This window comes from Puntigrus tetrazona, chromosome 15 (genome assembly GCF_018831695.1).
Source record: "Puntigrus tetrazona isolate hp1 chromosome 15, ASM1883169v1, whole genome shotgun sequence".
Taxonomy (NCBI): domain Eukaryota; kingdom Metazoa; phylum Chordata; class Actinopteri; order Cypriniformes; family Cyprinidae; genus Puntigrus; species Puntigrus tetrazona.
The window spans coordinates 23584559-23611188 of record NC_056713.1 but is presented as its reverse complement, the minus strand read 5'-3'; the positions used below and the strand labels follow the sequence as shown (position 1 = coordinate 23611188).

Genomic DNA, 26630 nt, shown 5'->3' with positions numbered 1-26630 from the left:
GTGTTCAATTGAAATATTGTTCATAAAAGAAGATCAGTTCATTAGTGTATTTCATAGAAGATTAAAACTAGTTAAAAAGTGTATTGATACCGCTACAGACAGTTATCGATGCTGGAGTTATATGGATCTAAAGTAATTAGATATCCTCATTTATGCTTTTAGTTTGCATTACTCATATTCATGGTAAAAGGAGCTTGTAGTGTTTAAATGTTGTTGACATACTTATTTCGTAATGTTGTGAGCAAGTGGGCACAGAGCCGTCAGACCTATTCGATAATGTTCAAAAGTTTATATCCGATATTTCTTGAGTGTAGTTTATATAGTAGCATGTCCAGTGTCACGTATCTGTGTAGACATTTACGCTTTAAGACATGTTATTGTTTATGGTCATTGTTATATGGTATGTTCTTCACCTCAGAAACGAATGTGGTTGTGATTATGCAATACTGAAATGTTTTGCAATTATTATTATTATTATTATTATTAATATTGATTTTTTTTTAATAATCATTTTCCATATCTGTCACATTACTTGATCTATCTCCTGTCAAAATAAATACACAAACCTGATTTTTTTTTTTTTAATCTGATGTATTTTTTTTTAATGTCAGTCAAGCACATATATTTTTGTGACAGCCGAAAAGTCAATCTACATTTAGCCATACAGAGAGACTGGACATTCAATATTCAGATGACACACTTATCTTTTCAATTCAATTTCTGTTGATGATTTTATTATAATTGACATTCAAGTGTGTCACTGTGTTTATCGGTCAAGAGTAATTATTTAGATGAATTCATATTTTTATACTCTTTATATAAGCTACTGTTTTAGATCAATATATGTAGGCTATAATCATATTAACCTGCAGCAAATTCCTTCACAAGCTGTATGTACAATAAAAGATGCTTCACATTTAAACGTACCTGCGTGCAGTTGAAAAATAACTGTCAGACAACAGCAATCATGCTTTACTAAAATAACTTAAAGCAATCATATTAAAATGCTAAAAATAACAGATTTTACTTAATTTACATAACAGTGTTATCTCAATTGTAGGTTTTATGAATAACAGAGGTAGGAGAATTTTCCAGTTCGGTGCAGATAAAGGACAGGCTGAACAAAACCAGCCAGTACATAAAAAGTTAAACCTATGTTCCAAAGCACATGAATGTTCTGTCGTGTCAGAAAGGTCAGAAATCCTGTGATAGTAAATGGGACGTGCATAATAGTCATGCTTCCAGTAGTTATTAGAATGATATAAAAAGCTCTTCTCTTCATGTGGTTTTCTTCGTTTCTCTCTCTCAATCTCTTCCCTGGTCCTGACTGCTTCAGAGCTCTTAGAACAGCCACGAGACAAAACAACTGGATGGAGAAGAAGAGAAGGAACTGTTGCGAGAAGAACCATGTATATGCATGAATTTTTAGCGATAACACAATCAACATGCAGCACAAACAGGAGCCAAGAGTGATTATCCAGCACACAACGCTGCAGATCACTCTATATCTGAGAGGTTTGAACTTCAGAAAGGTTATAGGATGAACCACTGCCAGGTAACGCTCAACACAGATCAGACTCTGAAACAGCGAACAACCCGTGAAGACTAGCCCTTGTAAAACCAATGGTATTATTGTAAGATTTGCAAAGCAAATTGATAGTATAGAGACCAAACTATTCAGACGATTAATAATCTCACAAACAGAAAGATTGAGGTTGAAGAACTCGGTTGTAACTCCTGATTCTTTTACAATGAGCCATATAACATAGGCGTGTGTAGGAAAACCAAACAGAAAACTGATGCTGTATACACCAATTTCCACACAGTCCATTAGTCCAATGCACTGAGTCGTGCAGTTTGTAGATGTTTCAGGTATGGTGAAGTTCACTGTAAAGTTATTCATATCTTCTGTGTTTGTCTTCTCGGTTCAGTAGCTCATAAATATGTAAAACTGAAAGTCAAATGGAAAATATGTCAAATGGAAAATGTAATGTCAAATCTATGGGAAAAAAAGATAAGTATAAATAAATTAGCCCATTCAGACTAAGTATTTCAAGTCCAATATGTTAATATGTACTGTTAAACTAAAAAAATATTACAAATCATTAAAAATTGTCACCCAAAGAGTGAACGCTCTCTCTGGATAGGTATATACATCGTCGTGCTGTGTTTTATAGACTGACTTCACAGCTGTTGCAGAAAACCACCATAACAAACCACTTCCAGGTAACATTTACCACAGATCAGACACTGAAAGAGAGGACAACCAGTGAAGACTAGTCCTAGTAAAAACAGTGATAATACTATCATACTTTGTATGAAAATTGACACAATATAAAACATACAATTCAGAGACTAACACATCTCATAGAGAGATTGAGGTTGCAACTCAACTTCCTGTTCCTGTTCCAACATAGGAGTATGTAGGCAGACTAAACAACAATTTTTAGAGAATCCATAAGGTCAATAAAGTTGTGGAGTGTGATTTTGAGATGAGGTGAAGATCACCTTTGAGGTATTCATCTCACAATGTCACAATTGTTACACAGTTTGTAATCCATATAGCTAGAACACATCCTTATTAAAGAATTAAAAAAAATTCTGCAATGATGCTCTTTATAAGTCATATGCATATCAAATTTAAGATAATTTCACATGAGCAAATTTATTTAATGTGTTACATCTGTTTAATACAACAAAATACAGCTCACTCTTTTAACTAAATAATAACTAAATATTGTTAGTAATGAACTTAAACAAGAAATTGATTCAAAATGAGTTTATCACCTAAAGAGTGAATGTCCAGTCTCTCTGTGCTGTTTTGTAGACTGACTTCACAGCTGTCACAAGAATATACAGTATGGGCTTGACTTAAACTGCTATTTGTCACATAAAACAAAAACAGGTGCCTCTCATTCAACACAATATATGGAAATGTAATGACTAAGAATGTCAACATGAAGAAGCAGCAATGTGACAAAGGAACATTCATGAAGTATTTTATTGATAAAGAAATACCATTGCGGTACTAACTAAAGGGAGAATAACAGAAATTTAAAATGAGATGGGGAGGTGGAGAATGCTGGAGAAATTGACACTGCTGCTCATATAACCTTGTAATGATGATTGACAGGACTGCATGATTTGACTCCTCCCAAATTTAAAACTTGATTTAAATTGATAAAAATAAGACTGTATATGGTTGTGGACCAGTGTCCTGTTTTATTAAGACAGCAGTGCAGCAGATCACTCTATATCCGAGAGGTTTGAACTTCAGAAAGGTTACAGTCATGCTTACTAAATAAAGCTAAATATAAGTGTGCTAGAAACATATTTGGTAACACTTTATTTTGAGTCCACTTTAGACATTCTACTAACAGTAAGTAACTTTGCAACTAGGTCAACTAACAGTCATAAAAGTATTAGTAGACTGTCTAGCTTCTAACTCTATATTTTAATGGAACCACAACATACAACAACAGACTGCACATTTATACAGACTGTTGTATTTATGCAGGTATCACAAAACAAGCAAAATAATTTATTACTAGTTATTGTTATTGTATGTCACCATTGCATGTGTACAGCTCAAAGGCAAGGTAGTTTTCTAGCTCGGTGCAGATAAAGAACAGGGTGAACAAAACCAGCCAGAATATAACAAATCAAACCAGTGATCCAAATACTATAAATATTCTGGTTTGTTAAAATGGTAACTAATCCTGCGATAGCAAATGGGACGTATATGATAGTCATGGTCACCGTATTTATTAGAATAATAAGAAACGCTCTCCTCTTCATGTGGTTTTCCTCCTCTCTCTCTCTTCCTCTCTCTCCTGGTCCTGACTGCTTCAGAGCTCTGAGAACAGCCACGAGACAAAACAACTGCATAGAAATGGCCAGCAAGAAATGCACACATAAGAAGTGTATTTGTATATGTCTCATATATAAGCACAAAAAGCAGGAGGCAAGAGTGATTGACCATGCAGCAGCGCAGCAGATCACTCTATATCTGAGAGGTTTGTACTTCAGAAAGGTTACAGGATGAACCACCGCCAGGTAACGCTCTACACAGATCAGACACTGGAACAGAGGACGACCGGTGAAGATGAGCCCTGATAAAATCAGTGGTAATACTGTGATATTTGGAAAGCATATTGACAAAATATAGAAGACACAAATCAAAGAGTTACCAATCTCACAAACAGACAGATTGAGGCAAAAGAACTCTGATGTAACTCCACTTCCAGTTCCTGTAACGATGAGCCATATAACATAGGAGTGCATGGGAAGGCCTGACAACAGATTGAAGCCGAACACACAAAGTTTCAGAAAGTCCACAAGTCCAACGGACTGAATTGTGGAGTTTGATGTTTCAGGTGAGGTGAAGTTCACTGTTGAGTTATTCAACTCCTCTATATTCATCTTCTCACACGTGTTCTGCAGCTGTAAATTAAGTCATTCAGACTAACTCAGTTAACACAACGATAATTAAAATGAATTAATTCTTATGCATGCAGTTTATACGATGCAGTTGGTAATTCTACAGAAATGTCCATTTGTTATGTTAAAAAATGACTTCGTAAATTCAGTAATATTTTCTTTTGTAGCTTACATTCATATGCATAATGAAATCTATTGTCATATTTTCTCATGACCAATTGTTACTTCTGTTCCGTAAAACAAAAATAGCCCAGTCTAACTTTAACAACAAACTATTTTATTAAAAAGGAGTTTATCACCTGAAGAGTGGATGTTCAGTCTGTTCAATCTCTCTCTGTTTTGTAGACTAAATTCAGTGTTGCCACAAGAATATATATGTGAATGACTTAATTTACCACACGTCACATAAAACAGCCAATATGAAAATGTGTATGTACAATGCACAAGGTAAAAAGAAACAAAAACAAACAAAAATGACATTTTTGAAACCTCTGTAAAATAGAATGTGTAGTATTTCCAAACGTTCTTTATTTGGAAACTGTTCAATTTAACAAAATGATCTCACTCTTTATATCTAAAGATTAATATCTAAAGATTGCTAGTACTGAACTTGCCCCAAAAGCCTAGGTCAAATGAGAATATCATATATTGTTGAGATAAAAGCAAGACATTTAATTTAAAAAATAAAATGAGTTTATCAACTGAAGAGTGAATGTCCAGTCTCTCTGGATGTATTTAAATCTCTGTGGTGTTTTGTAGACTGACATCACAGCTGTCACAAGAATATGTGCATGACTTAATTTGCTGTAACATAAATATCACATAAAACAACAGCTATTGTGAAACCAGACAAAAAACAGGTGCCTCTCATTCAACACAAGATATGGAAATTGAATGTCCAAGAATGTCAGACAGCAGTGCAGCGGATCACTCTATATCTGAGAGGTTTGAACTAAAGTTAAATGATTCATATTATACGGATTACATGTAGGCCTGTGTTTTACTGAGATTACAATGTTAATACAAAATATAACAAAATGAAACAAAGTGAACAAAAGTGTGTGAGTGAGAATCGTAACAGAAAAACTTTCACACTTTTATTACTAAAGTGCACATTTATATAGACTTGTGTGTCTACACAGGAATCACAGTGCAAAATAAGTCAAACAATTTAATTATTATTTTATTAAAATGTCACCATCGCATGTGTACAGCTCAAAGGCAAGGTAGTTTTCTAGCTCGGTGCAGATAAAGAACAGGATGAACAAAACCAGCCAGAATATAACAAATCAAACCAGTGATCCAAATACCATAAATATTCTGGCCTGTTAGAAGGGTAACTAATCCTGCGACAGCAAATGGGACGTATATGACAGTCGTGGTCACCGTATTTATTAGAATAATTAGAAATGCTCTTCTCTTCATGTTGTTTTCCTCCTTTCTCTCTCTTCCTCTCTCTCCTGGTCCTGACTGCTTCCAGAGCTCTGAGAACAGCCACGAGACAAAACAACTGGACGGAGAGAACCAGCAGGAACTGCACCGATAAGACTGATGGTGTTTGAATAATATACAAGCAAAATAAACAGGACCAAAGAGTGAATATCCAGGCCAAAGAGCAGCAGAACACTCTGTATCTGAGAGGTTTGTACTTCAGAAAGGTTACAGGATGAACCACCGCCAGGTAACGCTCTACACAGATCAGACACTGAGACAGAGGACGACCGGTGAAGACTAGTCCTAGCAAAAACATTGGTAGTGCTTGGAAACTTGGCATGCAAATTGACACAATATAAAACATACAATTCAAAGAGTTACCAATCTCACAAACAGAGAGATTTAGGTTGAACAGCTCTGATGCAACTCCACTTCGTGTTCCTTTAATGATGAGGAATATAACATAGGAGTGTGCAGGAAGACCAAACAACAGATTGATGCCGAACGCACACAATTTCATGCCGTCCACAAGATCAATGACCTGAGTTGTGTAGTTTGTCGATGTTTCAGGTGAGGCAAAGTTCACTGTCGAGCTATTCATCTCTTCTGTGTTTGTCAGCTCAACAAGTATTCTACAGCTGTGATTTACAGAAATTATTCTTATTAATTTAGACTACTCAACACTGATAATTTCAATATAAAATATGTTCAGTTTATACAATCCACTACAATACAATCGTAATTCTAAAAAAAATAAATAAAAAATAATAGCCCGGCGTGCATTATTATTATACAATTTCAAAACATGGCATCATAAATTCAGTAATATTTGCTTTTGTACATTACATTTATATGCTTAATCAAATGTTGTATAGTATTTTCTTTAAGCAAATTAATTTGAATTGTTACTTCTTTTCATTAAAAGAAAAATCGAAAAGGTTTTTCACCTGAAGAGAGTGAAGTGAATGCCCAGTCTCTCTGGATGTATTTAAATCTCTGTGCTGTGTTTTGTAGACTGACTCCACTGCTGCCACAAGAATATACAGTTCGTGAATGGCTTTGCAAGATGTCACATAAAACAACAGATATGAAAATATCAATGCCCAATTACATCTTTAAAGCAGAAGCTATCACTGGAAAAGAAAATGTTCGGTCTCTCCAAACAATCTTTATTCTAAAACTGGTTGACACAGGTGCCTCTCATTAAACACAGGATATGGAAATTCTATGACTAAGCATGTCAAAAAAGAGAAGAATACTACCTGTCTTTGTTACAATGGGATGAAAAACCTATGGGAATCTATAAATATGGGAAGAGAGACGTTTCAATGAATGAGGTCATTTGTGTTGAATCAACAGAATACAAGTAAAAAAAAAATTAAAATAAGCAATCTACAAAGATTCCAAGTAAATCTGGATTACATACTTAAAATAAATTCAGTCAAATTTTAAATCATGTGAAATCTAATTTTCCATTGTATTTACTTTTGGATAGATTTAATTTAAATGTTAAATGAAAATAGCTTACTGAGGGCAAAAACAACACACACATGTAAAAGGAGATTCTTATCAGGCTCTTCTGAATGTATAAGTTTTATATACATCTCTGCTGTTTTGTACACTTACTTAAAGCATTCATATTCTGCTACACATTGCATGAAAGCACACATTTTTGATATGCAGTATAGACAGACATAGACAAAATTGTTGGTACCCTTCGGTCAATGAAAAATACTCAAAATGGTCACAGAAATAACTTTAATTACACTACACTGTTCCTACTGTGAAACATGGAGGAGGCTCTTTTATGTTTTGGGGCTGCTTGGCTGCTTCTGGCACAGGGTGTCTTGAATCTGTGCAGGGTACAATGAAGTCTCAAGACTGTCAAGGGATTCTAGAGAGAAATGTGCTGGCCAGTGTCACAAAGCTCAGTCAGCACAATGACCTGAAACACACAGCTAAAACATCCAAGAATGGCTAGGAAGAAAACATTGGACTATTTTAAATGGCCTTCTGTCCTGACCTCAATCCTATTGAGCATCTTTGGATGAAGCTGAAACATGCAGTCTGGAAAAGGCGCCTTTTAGGAGTGGACCAAAATACCTATTGAGAGGTGCAGAAGTCTCATTGACAGTTACAGGAATCGTTTGATTTAAGTGATTGCCTCAAAAGGCTGTGCAACAAAATATTAAGTTAGGGGTACCCATCATTTTTATCTAGGCCTGTTCCATGAGTATTTATTTATTTATTTAAAGAATTCAGTTGAAGCATGATTGGAAAGCAATGTCTGGCTTTCATTGGTTAACCTTTTATTTATTATTACTTTTGTCAGATTAAAGTTATTTTTGTGAGTTTTTCTTTCGTTGACCGAAGGGTACCAACATTTTTGTCCACGTCTGTATATATAAAAAGTTCTGGAAGTATTGACAAAATATTTTAAATTCCTAAGAAATTGAAAACGTATAAAACATCACTTTGCAAACATTTGTTCAGTAACCATGTTTTTAGTGTGATTAATAATAATCATTATACATCTGACTCCGGCCAGCAGGTGCAACATTCGACACCTGATGTTCAAGCTATAATGAGCATTTATACATTATGACAAAGAAAACAAAACATACATCAATTATAATAGGATGTCAAATTTGATGTATTGTGACGTTAGGCCATTGATTTTATTGGAAAAAGCAACTACAAACTGAAAGCAAACACTCGTTTAAGCATCTGTTAAGCACACTCAAAACAAACTAAATAAATTATGCAACTATAACAAATACAAAGAAAATGCAGCTGTATCTCTAAATAAACACTGAATGACAAAAACTGCTGAATTGCAAAGATGCAAACATGTAGCACACACATTTTTGCACAGGTATTTGAAGAAATAATAAAAGAAGAATTTCTGAGTTTACAGAGGTTCTGATTTTTGTTCTGAGCTATATTAAGCAAAAAAAAAACTAAATATTTGTTCAGAGGAGGAAAATCAGCTATGATGATACAGAAGTTATTTTCTCAGAACATTATTATATAATACATTACAACAGCAGTTCTAACAGAGGGACCGATACTACACACCTTTCTAAAAAAAATTCACCATGTAAAAGACTCAAAGGCAGGAGAGTTTTCCAGCACGATGCAGATAAAGAACAGGCTGAACAAAACTAGCCAGAACATAACAAATCAAACCAATTAACCAAATTGCATTGATACGTTCGTTTTTAGAATGGTAACTAATCCTGCAATAACAAATGGGACGTAAATGATAGTCGTGGTTATAGTATTTATTAGAATAATTAGAAATGCTCTTTTCTTCCTGTTGTTTTCCTCCTTTCTCTCTCTCACTCTCTCTCCTGGTCCTGACCGCTTCAGAGCTATGAGAACAGCCACGAGACAAAACAACTGGATGGAGACGGCCAACAAGAATTGAACACATAAGAACTGTGTGTGTATTTGACTCATATATAAGCACAAAAAGCAGGAGACAAGAGTGATTGACCACGCAGCAGCGCAGCAGATCACTCTGTATCTGAGAGGTTTGTACTTCAGAAAGGTTACAGGATGAACCACCGCCAGGTAACGCTCAACACAGATCAGGCACTGAAACAGAGGACGACCGGTGATGACAAGTCCTGCTGAAAACAATGTAAGTACTGTGATACTCGGCAGACAAATTGACACAACAGTAAACAAACAACTGAAACAGATACCGATGTCACAAAGAAACAGATTGAGGATGAAGATCTCTGATGCAACTCCGCTTCCTGTTCCTTTGATGATGAGCCGTATAATATAGCATTGTATTGGAATACCGAACAGGAAAGCAAAAATGTACACACAAATGTTCAGACTGTCTATAAGCCCAATGGACTGAATAGTGGAGTTTGGTGTTTCAGGTGTAGTGAAGTTCACTGTAGAGTTATTCATCTCCTCTTTGTTTATCTTCTCAAATCATACGTGTACAGCAGCTGTGATTTACAGAAGTGTAAATGAGGCAATTCAGAAAATCAACCCAACATTAATAGTTTGAAATAATACAATTTATACAATCCGGTTGGCAATTCTACAAGATTTACAATTTGCTATCACTTAGCCAGAGCACATCATAATTAAATATTTTCATAAATTCTGTAATATTTCCTGTAATAGACAACATTCATATGGAAAATTATTGAAATTGTTATTTCTCCTCAATAAGACAAACAGCTCAGTCTTTTAGAACTTAATACTCTTTTTAATGTTAATAAGATGAAACTGAATCAAAAAGGAGTCACCTGAAGAGTGAATGTCCAGTCTCTTTAGTTGTATTTAAATCTCTGTGTAGACTGACTTCACTGCTGCTACATGAATATACAGTATGTGCATGACTTACCGTAATTTGCCATGTCGCATAAAACATTAGATATGAAAATGTTTATGCATTAAAAAAAAGTATCTTTTGGGAAGGATCTCCCCCATAAAATAATAATATTAAAACCCGGTGGCCAATTAACATCTGTTACCACCGGAAAAGTAAATGCTCAGTCTCTCTAAACATGATTTATTCTCAAAACGGTTGCAGGTGCCTCTCATTCAACAGAATATGAAAATTTTATTACCATACATGTCAAAATGACAGAAAAAGACACTCTGGTCCTTTTTTGTTATGCTGGGATGTAAATATTAAGCAAGGAATATCAATCATGAACAATATCATAACTCGTTCTGATAAGAAAATAAATACAAAAAACAGCTGATGACAGATTGTTCAACTGTCACACTGCAAAGGCCACAAGTATCAAAAATACTATAGGAAATTATAATGTGACAAATAAATGCTCACATAGGAACAGTTGAAAAAGCAATGAACAATTTTCTACTACAAAATAAATAAATTACAACTTTCCCATATTATAAAAAAAGTTAAAAATAGTTACAATAGAAAACAATGGATATTTGAAAGCACGCCTACCGAGCATCTCTGGTGGTCCTGGCACTTTTTATTAAGTTGATATAGGTAACTTTGCTGTTTATGATGTTTTCAACAGATATGTATTGCAGCGATTCAGAATTCAAATATTGGGCTGTACTAAAATTATGCACTACACCAAACCCAACCTAAACATACCCAATAGTGTTAACAAATGCAAAAGCACATTTGTTGATGCAGCATTGTTGTTAAACTTACTTGTATGCAGATTTGAACTGTTTTTGAACCGTTTTATACAGGATTTTATACCTCTCAATTACATCTCTGTACTCCGTGAGCCAGCATCACCTGACATCTAACAAACCTACCATCTCTGAAAACTAGATATCTGGCACTAGCCAGCAGGTGCCACTCATTCAACATCCCATATTCAAATTGTTATACTGAGCAATGAAAATTATGGCAAAGAAAGAAAGGTGACAAAAACAAACAACAAACTAAAAGCAATCAACGTCTATGTCGATTTTATTTTATAGCACAACTAAATACAACAGCAGTTGACTGGTGTGCTTTACTCCAATACAAGAGACGATAAAACCACTCTTTGCACTTTGTTAAACACAGAATAAATCTTTGTAAATAATTTCAACAATATGGATGCATTTCTCCAAATAAACAATGACAGTAAGTGCCAAAACTGCAAAAGCACACAAACTGGAAATGGCATATATGTTACAAAAGGTGAAATGGTACAGGTATTTTGTAGTGATAATGTAGTGCATATATTAATAAAAATTTTTGCATTTATGTAGGCTCCGATGTGTGGTTTCATTTTGAGCTGTATGAAAACAGCTACAAGGATAAGCAAGTGATTTATTTTCCCATTCACTCATAATATATATAACAATAATAGGTCTTCAGAGACATGATCCATTCCGATGCAGATAAAGAACAGGATGAACAAAACCAGCCAACACGTAAAAAAACAAAACCAGGAACCCAATGTGCATCAATACTCTTTTCTGTGACAATAGTAAAAATCCTACAATACAATATGGGACATATGTGATAACCATGCTCCCCGTTGTTATGAGAATGAGATAAACGCTCTTCTCTTCATGTGGTTTTCCTCCCATGTTTCTCTGCCTGGTCCTGGCTTCTTCAGGGCTCTGAGAACAGCCACAAAACAAAACAGCTGGATGAAGAAAATATGAGGAACTGAATTGACATGAACCACAAATGTACAAGGTTGTGCGAGTATAGTAAACATGCAGCACAAACAAGAGCCAAGGATAATGATCCAGGCCACAGAGCAGCAGATCACTCTGTATCTGAGAGGTTTGTACTTCAGAAAGGTTACAGGATGAACCACCGCCAGGTAAAGCTCAGCACACATCAGACTCTGAAACAGAGGACGACCGGTGGTGATCAGTCCTACTAAAAATAGCTTAAGATCTACTATAAATGAAAACCACTCTGACAGTACAAAGGTCAAACAATTCACGCTGAAACCAATCTCTGCAATAGAGAGATTGAGGATGAAGAACTCTAATGCAACTCCACTTCCTGCTCCTCTCAAGATGAGCCATGCGACATATAAGTGCGTAGGAAGACCAACAAGGAAACTAAAGCCTTGCACACATATGTTCACACTTTCCACAAGTCCAATGAAACGAATTATGGATTTTGTAGATAGCTCAGATGTGGCGAAGATCACTGTAGAGTTATTCATCTCCTCTGTGTTCGTCTTCTTAGCTGTGATCCATGGGAAATAAGAATTGCATTTGAGCCATGTAATCCATAAATACATAAGTAACCAAAGAACCAAAAAAAAAAAAAAAAACTATTAAAGGTAATATCTGAGTTTATATTCTTCTAATAAAAATTAAAAAGATTTCAGTTTGTGTTTACTCAAACCTTTTCTAAATAACAAATCAAAATGTTTCTTTAAGACATTGAAACAAAAAGAGGAGTTTGTCACCTGACGAGTGAATGTTTAGTCTCTCTGGATGTAAATACATCTCTGTGCTGTGTTTAGACTAAATTTGCAGCTCTTATATAAATATCTGCAAGACATTTGCTACACGTCATATCAGATATGCAAATAGTTAAGGTAAATCAATTAAAGATTAAAATATCTGAAAATATTTTTTACTCAAAACGTAATCTGTCATCTATGTAATAAAAGTCATGGAGTCAATTAAACTCATGATGATACTTTTTCAGGAATCACTGATTTTAACATTTTTAAGATGAAGCATAATCATAAATTAATTGCAACCAAGTAAAATATCACAACTGCAAATTTTATGTCAAACAGATGCAAGAGAGTTTTCCAGCTCGGTGCAGAAAAAGAACTGGCTGAACAAAACCAGCCAACAAAAGCAAGTCAAAGCAGAGAACCAAATTGTTGGAGTATAGTCTGCTGTCAGAATGATATAAAAGACAGTGATTGTTTTTGGCAGATACAGGATAACCATGCTTACAGTTGTTATTAGAATAATATTAAAAGCTCTTCTCTTCATGTGGTTTTCCTTCTCTCTTTCTCTCCTTTTTCTCCTGGTCCTGACTTCTTCAGTGCTCTGAGAACAGCCACGAGACAAAAAAACTGAATGAAGAAGACCAGTATAATCTGCACCAAAAGATCCATGTGTGTATATTTCTGTATTGCGAGAGTAGGTGAACGTGCAACACAAACAGGAACCAAGTATACTGATCCAAGCCCCAGCAGAGCAGATCACTCTGTATCTGAGGGGTTTGTACTTCAGAAAGGTTACAGGATGAACCACACCAGGTAACGCTCAACACAGATCAGACACTGAAACAGAGGACGACCGGTGATTGAGAGTCCAATTAAAAAAATCTAATTTTGTGAAACTCTCAAACGAAATTGACAGTACAAAGATCAAGCTGTTCAGACAGATGCCAAGCTCACAAATGGAGAGATTGAGGTTGAAGAACTCTGATGCGACTCCACTTCCTGTTACGATGAGCCATATAATATTGAAGTGTATAGGAAGACTGAACAAGAGATTAATGCTGTACACAGACATTTCCAGAATGTCCATTATCTGATTTCGGCTTGTTGATGTTTCAGGTGTGGTGAAAGTAACTGTAGAATTATTCATCTTCTCTGTGTCTTTTGAGTTCAGCAGCTCCTCTGAACTATGATCTGTGGAAAAGGAAGTGTAGATGTACTAATATGTAATTCCACTAAATTTCCAATTTAAGCACAAATAACCAGACATAAATCTCCTGCAGAAAACATGCACTTTGACTATATTAAATTAACTGTTACATTGCATATTGTTGCAATTTAGAACAACAAATTAAACTGAAAAGAAACGTTCATCACCTGACAAACCAATGTCCAGTCTCTCTGGATGTATATAGAGTAAATCTCTGAGCTGTGTTCTGCAGACTGAATTCACTGCAGCATTATTGCATCTGCTATGTGTCACATGAAACTCCAGATATGCAAATATGTAAGTTATAAAATGGCTGGAAAGTCTGAGTAAGTAATTGAAATTTTGAAGTGGTGATGGAGAAGAGGTTCCTTGAGCAGAAGAATACTGAACTGTGTTCTGTTGACACTGAATTTAACTTGCTATCTTGCATATTTAGAACAGTGCAGGACTTTCCACTTTAACATTGCACTCCAGTTACACAACAATCAGCTAAACTTAACATGGCGGTTTTACTATTTTGATGGTCTCTTATGAACATTCTGTTGACAATAAGGAACTTTGCATTTACATGTCAACTACATTTCATTAGAGTGTTGGTAGAGAATTAGTAGACTGGTAGGAATAGGGTTAAAATAAGTTGAGTAAGTCTTGAAAAGCCACCTATAGTCAGTAGAATGTCTGTTGGTAGATCATCACAATAAAGAGTTAGCAGATAATAATCAGACAGTCTACTTATAATCTGATGAAAGTTAGTTGACATGTAGGTGCAAAATTACTGATTTTCAACTGAATGTTCATAAGGGACCATCAGAATAAAGTGTTACCAACATGAAAACTGAGACTTGTACCAATTAAATATTGATATGTTGTTAATACAGTGGAAAAATCAAACAGTCCATCAAATATTTGAGGAAACTGTCTATATTTATGACACTGGCCAGAGCACCTGCAACTCAGTCAACACCAAAAATGCAAATTTTTATAACAAGCATTTAAAAATAAAAGAGAAAAATCAATTTAATCACCTGTGTTATGATAGGGTGTCAATTTAATACAACAATCTCAGTGGAAAACATCTATTAAGGAAAAGTAACAATGGGTCATTGCCAAAATCACCCCATCATACACACAATTGTAATGGATCCACTGAAGGCGAGCACTGAAGAACGCAAGTTCAGTTAGTTAATAAAAGTGACATCCAAAATACCAAACAAACAGACACAAATTGACTTGACTTGACTGGCTCAGGCATGGCAGCCATCTTGGATAGGGAGTGAGGTCCTGGAGTAAAAGGAGTGACGTTAGCAAACATGAAATCAGGCTTGGAGTTAGTAGACATGACAACAATAAAGTTTGACTTAACTTGCCTGACGTGAGAAGGTCGTGGAGCAGCAGGCATGACGTGAGCAGCATAGCAAAAACATAGCAAGGACATCTGTAAAATAGTACCTGTGACAACAGGGCTTTAATGATCATTTTTATGAAGCTACGGGAAACATTTTTGTGCACAAAGAAGACAATAATAATTTATTCATCAATTCTTGCCAATCACTTCTTGCCACTTGCTTCAATCACTTCTAGTGCTTGTTACTAATCTTAAAATCATAGAATGGTAATTTAGTTAAAGCTCATAACCCTTTCCACACTAGTAATAAAAAAAAAAAAAAAAAAAAAGATGCCATGCACCACCAAAATTTATGATTTCAAGTTTTATCAGCACTTGAATATAGATAGTTACCTTTTTTTGGAAAAAAAATAAAATAAAATACGCAAATGTTGAGTAAAAAGTTGAGAAAGTCATATTTTCATCAACACTACATCTAGATCACATTCAGTACAATGATCAAAGCGTAGATGTAGTAGATGTGCACTTCCTTCACCTCTTCACGGATCAGCAATTCATTTGGCAACATGAAGCATTTTTCATTTACAAACTATTTATTTTTTGATGATCACATTATTTCTCATATGCATATGCTTGCATATCAGATTGTTAGTTTCTGTGTCTTCCTCGAGTTAATTCAGAGCCCAAGTATTTACAGAGGAATCACAAAGGTACATACATGTTATGCCTTTGACACAGTGATGCAACCTCTGTTTATTTTAATGGACAGTTAAAGACAACAAATATCCAGTAACACATTTTACATAGAAACTAAAGTTAAAAACAAAAAAAAAACCATGATTACATATTTTTAGAACAAAGGCAGGAGAGCTTTCCAGCATGACGCAGATAAAGTAGAGGCTGCACAAAGCCAGCCAGAATGAAACAAGTCAAACCAGTGAACCAAACTGATGGAGAACTGACTGCTGTAAAATAATAGATACTCCTGTGATTGCAAATGGGCAATATATAATAATCATGGTCACAGTAGTTATTAGAATAATATGAAGTGCTTTTCTTTTCATTGGGTTTTCCTCCGCTCTAACTCTCTCTCCTGGTCCTGACTGCTTCAGAGCTCTGCGAACAGCCACAAGACAAAACAACTGGATGGAAATGACCAGTGTAAGCTCCAATGTCAAGAACCATGCCTGGTCAAGATTTTTTTTTAAGGCAAAGTTGTACATGCAAACAAAACAGGAAACTAGATTAATGATCCAGGCTGCAGCGCAGCAGATCACTTTATATCTGAGAGGTTTGTACTTCAGAAAGGTTACAGGATGAACCACCGCCAGGTAACGCTCTACACAGATCAGACACTGAAACAGAGGACGACCGGTGAATGTAAATCCTATTAAAAACACTTCTAGCATCACAAGAGATGAAAACCACATTGACAGTACAAATACCACACTATTCAGACAGATGCCAATCTCACAAACAGACAGATTAAGGTTAAAAAAATCTGTTGCAACTCCCTTTCTTGTTCCAACCATGAGCCATATCACATAACAATGCATAGGAAAACTAAACAAGAAATTGATGCTGTACACACTGATTTCCATAATGTCCATTAGCTTGATTGAATAAGTTGTGGAGTTTGTTGATGTTTCTGAAGAGTTGAAGTCAGCTATAAACACATTCATCTCCCATGTGCATGTCCTCTAATTTCAGCAGCTCACAAAACACGAACCACGATCTAGAGGAAGACAGCAATAAAAAAAATTAACCAGGTATGATCTGAATGCATGCTGGATTCCTTCACTTAATATAAAACCAGTCAACAATTCTACAAATATTCCAATTTAAACTCAAATAAGCATTTGATTAAAATTTTTTAAACCTGCTCTGTGCAAAGCAACAAAGTGATGTTGTTACACATTATGTTAAAACAAGAAATTTAGTTAAAAAGAGTTGATCACCTGCTGAGTAAATGTCCAGTCTCCTTCAGTGTATTTAAATCTCTGTGTTGTGTTTTGTAGTCTGATTTCACAGCTGTCAGAATAAATGTGCATGACTTCTTGTCCTTTTATACGTCACATGCAAATATTTAATGAGACAACCCCAGACCAAGACTAACTAAGCTCATATTATGCTTTGCATGCTATATTGGACAGGACCTTTGGCTTTGCTTCTTAATGCACAGGATACCCAAATGTGCAGGTCCTCTGTTAATCATCCTGATTAAATTACACACTGGGTAATATTTTAGCCATTATTGCATATATGGGGTGATTTTTCAATGTAAAAAGTCACACCAGTTTTATAAATATTACACTATTTACACATTTATGATCACAAAACCCAACCCCTATAAATAAACCATTTGTCAATAAAACAAGATATAACCGACAGATACAACTATTGTCAATTTATTCACAAAATATGTATATTTATTCACAGATCATGCTATATCTGTGAGGTTCCCATTCCTGTGGTGATGAGCCAACATAGTCAGAAGACCAGACAGGAAAGTGATGCTGTACACACAAATTTTCAGTCTTTTCATAAGTCCAATGGAATAAGTTATGGAGTTTGTTTCAGGTGTGGTGGTGTTTACTGTAGAGTTGCTCATCTCTTTTGTGTTTGTCTTCTCAAATTAGCAGCCTGTCCAGTCCAATCTCTCTGGGTATATATAAATCTCTTTGATGTGTTTTGTAGACTGGATTTACTGCTATCACGTGAATGTGTGCAGGACTTCATATACAAATATGAACACAAACAAGACACTTCATCACTGAAAAAATTATATTCAGCCCTCCCAAACCAGCACAGGTGCCACTCAGTCAACATCCGATATGCAAATTTCATTTAAAACATTTGTGTTATTATAGGATGTCAAGGTTATTGCAGTGATCTCTGTGACAACCAGTAATGTGGAAAAGGGACACTGGGTAGTTGATTGTTTTTTTTTTTTATTGGATGCAATAATTCATAATAACCATATCAGATTAAAAATGAAATCAGAACATATAAAGACACTCTCATGAGTGGCACTGAGCTTTATGTAAGAGCAAAATGACTGAGGTTTCAAAGATCAGAATTAAGAAAATGACAATATTGTTGTCAATATAATGACATTGTCAATAAGTAATATTAGTCTACTAAAATATCATAATTCAAAATATTACTTCAAACAGAGACAGGAGATATTTCCAGCATGGTGCAGATAAAGAACAGGGTGCACAAAACCAGCCAGCATATAACAAGTAAAACCAATAAACCAAAGTGGATGAAAAAGCTTTTGGGTCATAATAGTTAAGAATCCTGTAATTATACATGGGCCATATAGGATAGCCATGCTTGCTGTAATTATTAGAATGAGATGACATGCTCTTCTCTTCATGTGATTTACCTCCTTTCTTTCTCTCCCTCTCTCTCCTGGTCCTGACTGCTTCAGAGCTCTGAGAACAGCCACGAGACAAAACAACTGGATGGAGAGGAAGACGAGAAACTGCACTGAAAAGAACCATGTATATAAATGTATGTACTCTTCACCTAAAGCATACATGCAGACCACACACGAACCCAGACAAATGATCCAGCACACCATGCAGCAGATCACTCTGTATCTGAGAGGTTTGTACTTCAGAAAGGTTACAGGATGAACCACCGCCAGGTAACGCTCTACATGAGATCAGACACTGAAACAGAGGACGACCAGTGGTGGTAAATCCAGCAAAAAACAATGTAATTGTCGAGAGACTTAAAACCCAATATGATATTGCATATACAAAATTATTCAAACAGATACTAATCTCACAAACAGAGAGATTGAGGATGAAGAACTTTGATGTAACTCCACTTTCTGTTGTTGTGATGATAAGCCATGTTACATAGGAGTGTAAAGGGAAACCAAACAGGAAACAGATGATGCAGACGCAAATGTTCAAACTTTCCAGTAGCCCAATGAAATGAGCTGCAGAGTTTGTAGATGCTTCAGTTATGGTGAGGTTCACTGGAGAGTTATTCATCTCTGTGTTTGTTTTCTCAGTTCTCACAAGTTAACCTCTAAATAGGATGACAATTAAATAATCGGCTTACTTTAGCAACAAGACTAAATTGGAGCAATATTACAGTAATCAAGTAAAACAATACAGTAAAGAAAGATGGAGAATATTACTTTTGTTTGAAGCACCAGACCAAGCCTGCATGAGAGATATGAATGTGGCACCGGTTTAAGTTATCCAGTTGAGTGGCTCTGGTGTTGTGCCCATTTACAACTTTCTACCAAATTATTTAACCCTCATCAAAAAAGCTACCTGATTGCCTAATCCTAACTCCACCCCTAATTCTAGCCCCTCCCCCATACCATTAACCTACCAATACTTGGGGTTGTATTCAGGTAAACAGCTAAAGCATTAAACTTCTGAATAGCTAAAGCCATTAAAAAAGATTGTAATTATGCGTGTGTATGTTTGTGCATGGCTTTTTTGTGACATATGAGGACACAAATTTGTATAATGACATGGGTATACACAGGTGTTACAAGGAGAAGGTGACTTATCAGGACATTGCTCCATGTCCCCATTTTTCAGAACGCTCATAAATCATTCAGAGTGAGGTTTTTGAGAAAGTAAAATGCACTTTTATACTGTAAAAAAACAAAAAAACATAGTTTCTGTAGTATACATAATTAAAAGTGTTGTCTTCCCAACCAAATGTTATATGGCATGCAGTGGCCAGCACTGGTGCACTCGCTGAGCACCTGATATTCGGACAAAAACTGACATGATAAATTTTGCTGTCATAGCAAGTACTCATATTATTAATAGGATAATTAAGGTTTTCATGCAATCATGTTGTAGCAAATATCATTCGCTAGGTGTTGAAAAGTTAAGTTGTGTTGAAAAGATACTTTTGAGCTCAAAAGAAATGAGAACAGAGAAATGAGAGCTTTCCAGTCTGGCTCAGGTACAGAACAGGCTGAACAAAACCAGCCAGCACATAACAAAACAAAGCAGGAAGCCAAATGCCCTGAATATATTTTTTTGTCACAATAGTAAACAATGCTGTGAGAGTAAATGGAACATATATGATAACTATGGTAGCAGTAGTTATTAGAATGAGATAAATTATTTTTTTCATCTTCTTGTTTTCCTCATTTCTTTTTCTTCCTCTTTCTCCCGGTCCTGACAGTCTTAGAGCTCTGAGAACAGCCACGAGACAAAACAGCTGGATGGGAAAGAAGAGAAGGAAATGCAACAGAAAGAACCCCATATATACAATGGTGTTTGAGAGTATGGTAAACATGCAACACATGCAGGATGCAAGAATAATTATCCAGGCCACAGAGCAGCAGATCACTCTGTATCTGAGAGGTTTGTACTTCAGAAAGGTTACAGGATGAACCACCGCCAGGTAACGCTCTACACAGATCAGACACTGAAACAGAGGACGACCGGTCATGATTAGGCCTACAAAAAACAGCTGTAATGTTAAGAGGTCTGTTAACCAAAATGACAGTAGAGTGATCAGAGAATTCAGACAGATACCAATCTCTGACACAGAGAGGTTGAGAAAATAAACTCAAATGCAAATCCACTTCCTGTTCCTGTGATGATGTGTGATATAATATAGGAGTGTGTAGGAAGAAAAACAGAACATTAATGCTGTGCAGACACATTTCCAAAATATACAGTGACCCAAAGTGATTTGAGGTTGAGGAGTTTGTAGATGCTTCATGTGTGGTGAAGTTCTCTGTACAGTTGTTCATCTTCTCTGTGTTTGTCTTCTCCAAAGCAAGCAAAACAAAATAATGTAGAAGTCTTATCTATGGCAGGAGAAAAGTACACATAAATACAATTTCCATATGTTAAACATAATTCAGTTTCATGAGGCTTGTTTTTTATTATTTTGTGTAAAACCAGTGTTTCACATGCATTAAACATGACTGATGTGAGTTCAGCAAGTGATTCTTCATTACGCTAAACTATTTCAAAATGTGCACGTCCGCTATAGAAGCACTGATAAAGTAAACCAATAGACCGGTATCTTATATGATTTATTGATCTCGGATCAGTTTACAGATGCTTCATAGTGATGTTCAATTATTTGTAAACAGTTAATACCTCAAACTTAAATCTGCTCCAAATTTCTTATGTGTTTGGGTCACGTAATGTCTTTTCCCATTTTGTAATAAGTGTTCACACATAAATGTTGCATTTTGGTCATTCTGCTGTCGTTTTACAATAATAACTATTAAGATTGAAGAATCTATAGTATAAAAAACGTTGCATAACTTCTTCCATATGCCTTCATAATAGAAAAGGTATAGGCTATATCCCAAAAATTCAAAACATGAACAATCTTTGCTGTTTTAAACGTTCTTAAATTCTTATATGTAATTTATAATTTTCAATCACATTTCTTTTGGTTTAGATGATCTCTATTCAATGAAACAAACAAACAACAACAAAAAAAGCTTTCTAAGGACAATTCAAATGAGCACAATGACATTGTTTCTTTATTACTGAGGATAAAAACAAGTTTGTTTTGTTACCTGAAGTGCGAATGTCACAGTTCAGTGATATAGAAATGACTTCATCTGTTAGCCTACATGTCACATAAAACTTGCAAATATTTAAAATCAATATAACAGATAGTCAGACAGAGTAAACTTTTAGACAGAATGTTAATCTAAAAGCTTGTGATTGTTTATATTTCTTTTATAGAATGTAAATCTTTCTGAGGGACTATGACTGACCAATCAAAATCAAGTATTCCAAAGCGCTGTAAAATGATGTTATATCATGTTGCTCTATACAGAAGAAATGCAAATTCAAATTGACATGAGTATTATTTTTGCAAACTGAACATTCAATCCTCTTGCACCTGTGCTGGCTAATTTAGATGTATCTCATTTATCACTTCATATGCAAATTTCTAGAGAGAGAATTCAAGAGCAAGGAGCAAGAGAGAAATAAATAGTAAGAAAAATATGTAAAAATAGCGATATAGGTGTTTATTATTATTATTTATCTGATAAAAAAAATTATACCAAACCCCTATAACCACACCAAATAAACGTACTCATTAACATTGATTATCGACTGTATGTAATTATACTTTGAACCTAAAATGAGTAAATACCAATTCAACTTTGTGCAATAAATGCCCTGGCCAGTCCACTAATTAAAAGCATTTTAAAAGTAAATGTGTAATTAATTATGATGAACAGAGGCAGAATAATTTTCCAGCTCGGTTCAGATAAAGAACAGGTTGAACATAACCAGCCAGCAGATGACAAACCACACCAGGGCCCCAATATGCTAAATGATATTGGTTTTTCAGATTAATAAACACTCCTGAGATAATAATTGGCACATATGTGATAACCATGTTCACAGTAGTTATAAAAATTAGATGGAATGCTCTTTTCTTCATGTGGTTTTCCTCTCTGTTTCTCGCTCTCTCTTGCTCCTGGTCCTGACTGCTTCAGAGCTCTGAGAACAGCCACGAGACAAAACAACTGGATGGAGAGAAAGAGAATGAACTGTGTTGAAAAGAACCGAGAGCAAAGAGTTCAGACAGTTACCGATCTCAAAAACACAGAGATTTTGTAGATGCTTCAGATTCAGTGAAGTCTGCTGTAGAGTTACTCATCTTCTGAACTCAAACACTCTTCAAAGTTCTATGTAAAATTCTTCAAATATTCTTCTTATTTTTTAAAATATCTTTAGCTTGTGTTCCACAGAAGATTTTTAATTATCATGAATCTGTATACATATAGCAACAAATAGTGTCCATTCAATTTGTCTGAGAGTTGAATGAGTTTAATAATAATGAGTTTAATAATAATACTAATAATAAAGGGATTTCAGCCTGATCTAGAATTACATTAACATTTTGGAGCATAGAAATATATTTACTAACTTATTGCAGTTATCTAAGTGAATAAAAAGTCAGAACAAGCAAACAAAGCAGTAAGATTTGAGCACATCCCAGTACAAACAACCAGAACACTTATATATTGAGAATGTAATATTTGGTTACATATTTTGAGGTCTAAATGTCATTATTAACAAACTATTAAATACTACTTTTGTCTTAACACACTTTAAATTGCTGCTTATTAATAGTAAAGGTAGTTGTTTAGTTTTGGTATTTAAAGGTGTAGAATATGGTCATGCAGAATATGTGCTTTATGCATACTAATAAAAAGCCAGAATGCTCTGTGTGTCCCAAGTTCTGTCCCCTGTTAATTGTCTCATTGTGTTCAGGTGTGTTTAGACAATTGCAACAAGGTAATTATCAATTTAATTATCGTGAACCACAACTTTTGAAAAACCTCCTTCACCTCAAAGGTTTAAATGAACACTCAGCCAGTTACTAAACTAAAATACATTGATGAATTAAAACCGTTTCTATACAAACCATTCATTGCATCGTAATCAGTCAGAATTAGCAACTTAATAATTAACAACGTGCTAAACAACGTAATGTTTTATTGAAATTAAAGGAGACCTACAAATCATTGCAGATACAGAACTGGCTGAACAAAATACTCAATGAACAATGAAAAGCTCCTTACTATGATCTTGCATCGGAATGAAAAAATAAATGGCACGTATATGATAGCCATGCTCACAGTAGTTATTAGAATGATATGAAACACAAAACATACGTATATATTATGAGCAACAGAGACAGGAGAGTTTTCCAGCATGGTGCAGATAAAGAACAGGCTGAACAAAACCAGCCAAAGTAAAACAAATTAATCCAACAGTAAATGTTCAACAATATAGTTCCGTGTTATTATGTAATACAATCCTGAGATAATAAATGGCACGTATATGATAACCATGCTCACAGTAGTTATTAGAATAATATGAAATGCTTTTCTCTTCGTGTGGTTTTCCTCCTCCCTCATTCTTTCTCCTGGTCCTGACTGCTTCAGAGCTCTGAGAACTTTCACAAGAAAAAACATCTGAATGAAGACGAAGAGGAGAAACTGCAGTGAAAAGAAACGTGCATAAATATAAAAAAAGCCTAATGTAAGCATGCAGCCTAAACCAGAGCCGACAATAAGTATCCAGGCCATAGAGCTGCAGATCACTCTGTATCTGAGAGGTTTGTACTTCAGAAAGGTTACAGGATGAACCACCGCCAGGTAACGCTCAACACAGATCAGACACTGAAACAGAGGACGACCGGTGATAACAAGTCCTGTGAAAAAACGTGTTAATGCCTTAAGACTTGAATCCCGAACAAAACAAACATGCATATTGAATACAGCATTCAGACTGTAAGCAATCACAAACAGAGAGATTAAGGGTGAAGAACTCAGATGCAACTCCACTTCCCCAAGTTCCTTTGACAATGAGCCATATAACATAGGAGTGTGTCGAAGAGCAAACAACATATTGAATATTTCCACAATGTTTATTATCCCAGGGCAATGTGAGATGTGGAGTTTGAAGGTGCTCCAGATGTGGTGACATTCACTGCAGAGTTACTCATCCTATGGGGGAAAATAAAGAACTTTGGCACATAAATCTCAACATTCATTGAACGCATATATTCAACCAAACTTTACATGTAGTTTTAATGTTTTGTTGTGAAGAACTTTACATAAGCACAAATGTATTTAGATAATATCTGCTTTCTGACTTATTACCTTATTGACAAATCTCAGCACATACAATCCCACTTTTATATAAAGGGATCAAATTAGAGAAAAACAAATAAGCATGATATGAAATATCAGAAAGGAACTCATTATTTCATTTAATATGTCACAATAAACACATAATTCAGATTGTGTGAAGCAAATGAAATGCAATTCAAATAACCAGCAGACTTATAGTAGGTAGGTTCTTACAAAATGTGCTATGACTCTATTCATTATTATCAAAGATCAAAGTTTTTCACCTGAAGAATGAATGTCCAGTCTCTCTGTGCTTAGTTTTGTAGACTTGATTTTACATCATGGATGTTTGTGCGTGAAATTTATCTGCTGCACGCCAAATAAATCACCAAGTATTCAAATAATAAAAGCAAAGTAAATAATGTGTTCACAAAGGCACATTTAAATTTTTGACTTCATCTCTTTAATGTTGAAAACAGCATAATTGTTTTATGACGCAATCTTTTTCCTAAAAAGGTAAAAATACTAAAAGATTAAATAAGATAATTTGGTCAAATATTACAATTAATGCATCCTATGAGCAACAGAGACAGGAGACTTTTCCAGCTCTTGCAGATAAAGAACAGGCTGAACAAAAACCAGCCAGAATATAAGAAACCACGCCAATTATCCAAAGAGGCAAACTAACTTAATTCATCATAATGTAAAAGAAGCAAGTTATAGTAAGTGGAACTCATATAATAAATCCAAGTTTCAGTTGTTATTAAAATGAGATAAAATCCTCCTCTCTTCATGTTGTTTTCCTCTTTTCTTTCTCTCTCTCTCTCTCTCCTGGTCCTGACTGCTTCTAGAGCTTTGAGAACAGCCACGAGAGGTATTGAGTGTTTTGTGACATTACAGTAAGTAAACTATACAAACAGAGCCAAGAGTTAGTATTCAGGCCATAGAGCAGCAGATCACTCTGTATCTGAGAGGTTTGTACTTCAGAAAGGTTACAGGATGAACCACTGCCAAAAAAATGACAATAAAATTATGTAATCCTGTAATTAAGATATCACAGCATCACGTGTAAGCATATTGTTAAATTAATGATAATTAATGCTGCATTTGGTCTCAAAACACCCTAAAGCTAATGACGCCTGACATCAAAGGCATTACGCTGTGATTATGTATAGATACTTATGGTCATAACGCTTGAGGTGGCAATTTTGAAATGCTCAGGCCTAATATTTGTCATGTTAAGCCACAGTTGTCACACAGCAAACAAAATAAAGTTCATATTAATACTCAAGTGATGACAACATTTTTAGTCAGTTTACCATTTTAAAAGATTGAAAGCTTCAAGAATATGTATACAGTACACAATGCGGTGGCATATTAAATCACTTATACAAGTAAATCAGAACAATATTTCCTAATGTAACGATTGAGTCGTGAAGTAGTAAAGAACCCAAGTGCAGTTTATTTACAGTGATCAAAAATATGATATACTAAGACTTGAAACATAGACTTGACTTGAACATGAACATGACTTTTGGCATGAAACAGAGTAGATTCACCAGCAGTGGTTTACAACATCAATACATAACAAGAAACGATGGCTACATGATGACAATGTATACCAAACAAGATGATCACATGACAAGAATCAACCAATGAGAGGCAAGACACGTGACCTAAACAACCAAT

General features: G+C 35.1%; 2 protein-coding genes across 2 annotated transcripts; both read right to left on the bottom strand.

Annotated features, from left to right (window-relative positions):
* Positions 1–1063: 1063 nt before the first annotated feature.
* On the bottom strand, positions 1064–1903 carry LOC122358724 (C-C chemokine receptor type 2-like). Its single transcript, XM_043258562.1, has one exon. It carries the CDS (start codon positions 1901–1903, stop codon positions 1064–1066), a length of 840 nt encoding a protein of 279 aa, XP_043114497.1.
* Positions 1904–3588: 1685 nt separating this feature from the next.
* Positions 3589–4422, bottom strand: LOC122358723 (G-protein coupled receptor 35-like). The gene has a single exon (XM_043258561.1). It carries the CDS (start codon positions 4420–4422, stop codon positions 3589–3591), a length of 834 nt encoding a protein of 277 aa, XP_043114496.1.
* Between the last annotated feature and the right edge of the window lie 22208 nt (positions 4423–26630).

Bases quoted from the DNA above. Each gene is read 5' to 3' on its own strand.
- LOC122358724 (XM_043258562.1), bottom strand. From the start codon at position 1,903: ATGAATAACTTTACAGTGAACTTCACCATACCTGAAACATCTACAAAC.
- LOC122358723 (XM_043258561.1), bottom strand. From the start codon at position 4,422: ATGAATATAGAGGAGTTGAATAACTCAACAGTGAACTTCACCTCACCT.